This window comes from Akebia trifoliata, chromosome 13, assembly GCF_017979445.1.
Source record: "Akebia trifoliata isolate Shusen 1 chromosome 13, ASM1797944v1, whole genome shotgun sequence".
Lineage (NCBI taxonomy): Eukaryota > Viridiplantae > Streptophyta > Magnoliopsida > Ranunculales > Lardizabalaceae > Akebia > Akebia trifoliata.
In genome coordinates, this window is record NC_141387.1 from 28,101,267 (window position 1) to 28,108,963 (window position 7,697).

Below are 7,697 nucleotides of genomic sequence, written 5' to 3' on the forward strand. Positions count from 1 at the left end.
TACTAGTGAAGTGCATGCATGTGAATATAATTTTTATTGAAATTTATAATTGATTAACTTAGTGGAAGATATTCTCATAATAATTTATAGTGAAAAACTAACATTTTGCAATACAAATTGGATGTTGCATGTCCCATCTTTAGCCAATATGTGGGAATTTTTCCTTGCTCTATTTTTGGAAAATAAAAAATAAAATCACATTGAAAAATACGTAAATTAGTACAAAAATCTATAAATGCGATGAAAAGTTCATAAAATCGGACAAATATTTTGTATAGTCATTTGAAACATGGTCATTGTTTGCTCCTTCATTTATAGTTCCACCAGTTTCAAGATCAACTGTCAGGCCTCTTATTTTGAAACAATGTCATCCATCCCATAAAAAATCTTCTTATTTCCCTTATTTGCACTTATTATAAAAAAAGAATCATATTCCATCTAAACTAGGAAAGTTTATATTTCAACATCAACCCATCAAGATAAATCCCCAGTTCACCTCATGATAAATAACAATAACATATTATTTTACAATTTCTTTTACTTTTCAAACCTCTATTTTTTTTTTAATATATTAATATGAAAAATATTAGTAAATCATATTTTAAATGTGCCGTAAAAGATGTATCTATCCATACTGGAAGAGAGGATGATCCTACTGCTATTCTAATTTCATGAAGGCAGATGCATCAACAAAAGGATAAATAAGATTAAAATAAAAACCGAAACATGGTAGCTTGCATTAGATAACAAACCCAAATAACATCCACGGATTACAGATCATACTGAGTGTCAAACCTACTAATGAACTCTCAAAGTAAACCTCCTTCTCATGTAAAGGGGGGGATACATCGATCTTAATACACCTACAAAACAAACCCATCTAAACTCCAACCAACACCCAATCGAGTAAGATAAGCATTTCAAATAGAGTAGGCTAAGTTACAATGTAAAATAAATTAATTCACCTAATAGTTTCATGTAGTACTTGTAGAAGGATCCTGCTGAAAAGTTTCATCTGGTACTTATACCAAGCCTTCTGAAGGATCCTACCAAAAAGTTCCATCTAGTACTTATTACATGCATGACTTATAGAAGGATCCTACCTAAAAGTTCTATCTTTTGTAATAGTTAAGCTCACTGACACAAAGCTGAATTGATTCATTTGCTTATCTTAGTCACTAAAATCTTCTTAAAATTGGTTAATTAATACAATCCAATTTCTACCATGTACTTCTAAACCTTTGCAGCTCATAGTAAAGATATGTGGCAGTTGTATGACAAGAACTGATACAAATTATACAACATTCACACACAAATTATACGATTTCACAATTTTGATTTAGAAGCTTTGATTTATTGCTCGTTAGTACTACCGATGGGCACAATCATCTTGGGTCAAAATTTTACGGGCATATTGAAAGCAGCATATGAAGGCACAATTAATTAATTATGATTTTCTCAAATCCATATTACGTGACTTTTTCACTTAGACAACAAGATAAACATCTCAATTTTGAATGGCCGGAGAAATTTTGCATCAAGATGGACTATTAAGTGATTATCCCAAGTATTTAATTTCATCACTTCGCTATGGTTGGAAAATAAACTAACATACCTCATTTTCATATGGAAATTCAGTACTTCCCATGAGAAGCGTGAGTTGTGCAAAATAAAAGGTCTGTAAGAAGAGTTCACATAACAAAAATGTTAACATGCTGAAAGTCTATATGCAATTTAATATTTTATCACCAGTTTAAGCACCATGCCAAAGGTTGCAACAACAAACAATACAACATCATCCATCGAATTATTGGAGGGCAAACAACTTTTTTTTCATGGGATGTATATGAATAAAAAATAACATGGATTGAGATAGTGAAAGCGGATATGAACACTTTTAATAACACAAAAAGTGGCTATGGGCAGAATTAAATGGAGTAAAGGATTTCTTTAGTCGAGTAAAAATCTTTGGGATAAGGCTTCGATGATGAGGTATACAATTCAATAAAAATTTTGGAATAATTACTTTTTTCACAATTTCTCTTTTATTTGGCAAACTTTTGGATTATCGACCTATTTCGATTTTCATTCTAGATTAAAAAAATTATATTGTTAGTTTGTCATATTATGTCAATGATTTTGTTCTGTGTAATTGAAGGCAGTAAACAACAATTATGGTTTCTAAGGAGGGTGAGGGAGTCTAGGTATTAAACCTACAAATTGGGCAAGACTCTGTGACTTGAAGGGGTCGGAAAAGCTGCCCATTCCTACACGCATTGTTGTTGCTACCTGCAAAACAACACTAATTAGAGAATAGGAGAAAAGGAGAAAAAGAAACTTCTTTACCATAAAAGAAAAGTAAGAGGTAGGGTCCATCTTTTAATTAAAAAAATATATTTTTAATTGTAAATAAAAATGCTAAATTTATTCATACATTAGATTCCAAAATTCAAATATTCTTTGGACGGATATTACAATACCATTATACGGTGACCACCTGCAAATTTACAATACAATGCCTACACTTTGGTTTCCTTTCAATGCTTGCAAATTGTTTTTTTTTAATTTCACTTCTGTTAGACACAATGAATAGGCTCTTTAGAAAGTTTGGCCTTTTGGAAATATATTGAAGTACTTAAATGTGGTGACATGGACAAAGATAAAGGTATAAATTGTGGCATTCTCTACATTTGGGAAGATGGTGGAATCAGGGTAGAGACCAAACTTGGTCACTTTTAATAAGGTGATCGATGCATTGATTAAAGCAAGGAAGATTGATGAAGCAAAGGGGTTGTTTGCCCCAATGGTCTTGAAGCCACATGATATGAAGCTATGTTGAGGGACAACAAGTAACTGCCTCCATTATATTTATTGTTACATTGTGTGGGCTACAGGACTATATAGTTTGTGCCTGATATCATACCTAATTTTGATGAACTCTTTTGACCTTTTTAAGTGGGGTTTCTTATGGCCATATGGTTACAAGGAGAGTTGGGAACTCCATTACTCCAAACTTAAGTGCTCACTGGGAAGTAAAAATTGGCAATGAAGATTCGTTGAAGGAGAATAGCAACAGGGCAATGGGAAGCATGAATTCTAAAGAAATTGCCACTTTATGTATGATGAGCAATACGGGCTTCTATGTTTTGCCTCAAGTACTCGGGTGTTATAGCATTTTTGTCATATTAACGGTAGTGTGCATGGCATGTAAAATATATATATTTTTACTTAGTTTTTATAGGAATAAGACTCATTCTGGAGTAGTGATGTGGGATTACATGTAATTGATTATGAAAGTTAGTGAGGGTGTGGCTCTGTAGATATAGTTTCAAAGGATCTTTTATATTCAAGTATTTATCAATAATAAAAGATTTTCTAAGATCTTCTATTCAGTTTGATAGACCAATTTGTTGTCAAAAACAAAAATCACAAAGTCAAAGAGAGCAAGCTGAGGTTATTAAGTTGACTTGCAACAATTTGTAAATCAACTTCCAATACCACAAGACCGGTAAAAGAAAAACCAAAACCAAAGATCCAAAACCCCAAATTTCAATATACCGAACTTATGTAGCTCAAAAGAAAATTTGGAAAAAAAAAAAATCCCGACAGACTAACAAATCTGAAGCTTATTAGCAGCAGAAACACTACAAAAGAAAAATTGGAAAAAAAAATTCCCGAAAGACTAACAAATCTGAAGCTAATAGAGCAGCAGAAACACTACAAACATAATATTTCGAGGGAGAATAAAATACATATCTTTCAATTGGCAAAACCAAAGCCCCCAATCTGTCCACACTCGTCATACTGGCAAGCATCGATCTTAGCATCCTCCAAAGGTAAATGCTATTGACACCACATGTGTGCACATACATGCATGACACCCCTAGCGGAGTTCGGACTCTAGTCTAGGGACATTGGCACAAATAGGATTGGGGGGGGGGGGGGGGGGGGGGCCATCTTTAAATAATTCTACCAAGATAAATGCTATTTACATCACACGTGTGCACATACATGCATGACACCCCTAGCGAAGTTTGGACTCTAGTCCAGGGACATTGGCACAAATAGGATATGGGCCATGGATCCTTACATGGACCTTCTAAATGATGAAGGTTCTTTTATATAAAAGTTCAACTAATCTTTTTCAAAATTTTAAATATGTCTAGATCTTGGATTTTCCCATTTGGTAAAGTTATTTTACCCAAATAACCCTCCAAGATAGCCGTTTTTTAATCGTTGAAGTGTTTTTTACCCAAATAACCCTCCAATATAGCCGTTTTTTAACCGTTGAAGCGTTTTATAAGTTAGCTACCAATTCAATTATATTAGTTCTAGATACTTCTATTTTATTAAATAGGTTTAAAGTAAACTTTTTCTATATAAGGGAGCTCATCACACTTAGTTTCTAATTATATATTTTCTCTCTTGGTCACTTTCTATTGCTGTGATTTATTTTATTTTCTTATTTTAGTACAACAAGATCTTCAATACTATCCGTCTGGAAGATCATATCATTAAATCTTCTGCGGTGGTTGTCGAGATCCTTTCAAGATCAACTCTTACATTTATTGGAAGGTGATTGCTACCTTTAAGAGAGCCAAGCACGTGCTTCGGTCCATCACATTTCTAACTAGTAAGTTCTATAGTTCTCTCTTCGATCGTTTTATTTATAAATTTCATGCTTTATTGCTGTTGGATTCAGCACTATACCATTGATTGGAACATCGGTAAGTCTGTTTTTAATCAGTTCAGTAACTCTCTACTGGTGGGAATTGAACACAGGTCTATGGTATCATCCATCACCTTACCAGTTGCCAAATTTTTATTTTTGTTTCTACCCTTGTATAAGTAGGATTTAACATTATACTCCTCCAACAATATAAAAGGTTTTATTGTTCAATTGCCTATTAATTTGTCGGGGTCTTATCTACCTAATTTGTAGGCGAAAAATCAACTAAATTATTTGCAATCCAAACAAACCTACCATAGTTGGATAATTAAAATACAACAGCACAATATCATATAGAGATGTTCTAATTATTGAGCAACCATAGTTGGATATTAGGGTTTTTAGTTTTGATTTTGATTTTGATTTTGGTTCTGATTTTATTCTGGTACCTATTGACACCCCCAGTATTGATTAGGCCTACCTAACCAATGGATCCATAGAAACCCAAGTTTTACTTATTTAAATTTTTATTTTTTATTTTTTAGTATGTAATTATTACTATTTTTTATTTGGACATTTTTTCAATGGGCTGAACCCATTAGTTTCAGTGGTTAAGGTTGGTCGACCAAGCTCTAAGGGTGTTTGGGTTTAGGGGATAAGTTTTATGGTAATAAATTGTGATAGTGAGATCGTAAGTGGGGCCAAGAATGGTCTTTTTCCAAACCACCATTTAGGAAGGAATAAAGGAAGGGGGGATGAACCATTCATTTTGGTAACTCCTTGATTGCCAACTTGTTCAAGATCCACCCTCCCAAATGCTTGAGACTATGGGATTGAAATTCAAATTTTAAATTCCTTTTTGGTTAGCTAACTGGATCTCTTTAGTAAAGAATTTTTCCATGTGAGAACAAATGAGGTCTTTCAAGGATGGAAGTTATATTTATTATTTCAATCAAGGTAGATATAGGGAGAGAGGTAGAAAATGGGGGGAGAGCTTAGAAACAATGGAGCCATTGGAGCTCCTCCCATGTTAATTTTTTTTCACCACCTTCTAATTGTCTTTTCTAGGTTTTTTTTCCTTTCAACTTACATTTGCTACTTTTGTCCTCTTCAACTCATTGCAAGAATAAGAAATAGAGACTAAGTGAGTAAGAAAGTAGAAAGATTCAAGAAGCTTGGTGAAATTTTTTTCAGGTAGATGTAGTTACTTTCACATATTTATCAGCAACAAATAAAAATGAATAAATGATGATTTTGTTACATAATGAGGCATTGTTATTGTGAAGAATACAAGTAAGATATATAGATTGTGTTTTTATTATGATACATGTTCTGTTGGGTGACTGTTGTGAAAAAAAAATGATAAACATGTGAAGAAAATAGGGCATAGGCCCTTAAGTGGAAAGCTTGAAATATCCCCTCAAGGACGATCCCAAAATGGGATAGTAGGGTTTAGCCACACAGGGGATATAATGGCTAAATTTTTGTGTTCAAATTAGTAAGAAAATAAATAAATAAGATGATGCTCTTATGAATTGCGATGAAATGATAGCACTATATGTTAGATGTTCGGTTATTTAATCATGATGCTTGATCACTACTTTGTCTATTGTGCTTTATAGCTCATTGGCATTTATGTCAACATTTCCAGATTTCAAGGGAGAGTTACCATAGGCGTTAAGTTTATATTCAGAGATCGATTTTCTTTTCCTGGTTTAACTTTGATTTACTCTAATGGTTAGTGGTGTAGGGGGCTATAGGAATTGGTACAAAATGACATATTATTATATTTATTTTTTTACATATCTCACTGAAAGGATGATCTTTTTGTTTATTTGGTGATTGAATGACATATATGAATGTAGTTTAGATATGGTGATCCTTGTGGGCTAATGTCTTTGTGATCTTTTACAAATATTCATGAAATGTCACAAAAAATGTAATGTCCAAATATCTTGGTTTAGCATTTTTAAAGGAATTTTAGCGTGGACTATTTTACAAAATTTGGTATTGTTCCATACAATCCAGATAGAGTTTAGCATCGACTCGTGAGAGATCCTTTGGGTTGTAAGTTCACCTCATCCCCAATTTTTGGGTCATGTGTCTCAAGATCCAGGACATGACAACTTAGTATCTAAGCCTAGGCTTTAGGTCCTAGGTAATAGGTTTTATTTTATTGTAAGTATAATAGACTGACATACAAATGTTCTAATTAGAATTATAACTTGATGTAGGAAGATGACAAGAATCAAACACACACTCACCAATGCAGAGCAAGCTGAAAGGCGTCGTTTGGCAGATGAAGATCGAAATTCCATAAGCAACCATGGGAAGACAATAATTGCCGCTGAGAATTGTGTCCATTCGGGGGTCAGACCTATTCCAACTGAGAAAGATAACGGCAAGCGAGTCAAGATAACAGGTCCAATTCGAGAGTCGCATGCAGTAATACTTATGGAAATAGAAGGAGTTGGAGACAATTTTGATATGGTGGAGTGATAAGTGAAAGTAAGGTGGTAGACTCATGTAATCCCTATAGGGACATGCTCTGCTTTTGAATCAATGAATCATCAAGAATAATAATAAATACTTATTTGTCGTTGAAATTGATTTCTAATGGGTGTGAAATCCTTATATGATAAGTAGAAAAAAAAAATGGTAATACATAAATCATTAGGCAATCAATATGAATATATCTAGACAATAATGGCAAACATTGATCTGAGGGGCACACATAGAGTTCCTGCAAAATGGGAAGAAGATAAGATGGTAGAGATTATGTAGAAATTGACGCATATGACTAACGAAATACAAAACAAGGAGAAGAGTTGAGGCAATTGAGTGAAGAAAGACCTCAACTATACAAAGCCACCAATGAGCAACAAGAGGTAGAAAGACAACATGTTCCAATGGCACCAATCAATGCTGAATGTGATGTAAAAAGAGTGTCAGCAAAAGACTTCGGGGGAATAATCCTCCAATACCAATGGAGGGATGGCTTAATCAAATCTGTAAAAATTTGAAGCAA

The 7,697-nt window shown here is 33.5% G+C and overlaps 1 protein-coding gene across 3 annotated transcripts; it reads right to left on the reverse strand.

Annotated features, from left to right (window-relative positions):
- Positions 1 to 691: 691 nt before the first annotated feature.
- Positions 692 to 7,263, reverse strand: LOC147388193 (uncharacterized). 3 transcript variants are annotated; one of them, XM_086421164.1, is made up of 5 exons: positions 6,934 to 7,263; positions 2,214 to 2,289; positions 1,616 to 1,678; positions 966 to 1,046; positions 692 to 880 (listed from the first exon to the last, which is right to left on the reverse strand). In XM_086421164.1, the coding sequence occupies exons 1-5, from the start codon at positions 7,193 to 7,195 to the stop codon at positions 799 to 801; spliced, it is 564 nt and encodes a 187-aa protein (XP_086277290.1). In that variant the 5' UTR covers positions 7,196 to 7,263; the 3' UTR covers positions 692 to 798. The 3 variants fall into 3 exon arrangements, 1 of the variants encoding a protein (XP_086277290.1); XR_015171346.1 differs by having other exon boundaries at positions 692 to 1,046; positions 2,218 to 2,289; XR_015171345.1 differs by having other exon boundaries at positions 692 to 1,678; positions 2,218 to 2,289.
- Between the last annotated feature and the right edge of the window lie 434 nt (positions 7,264 to 7,697).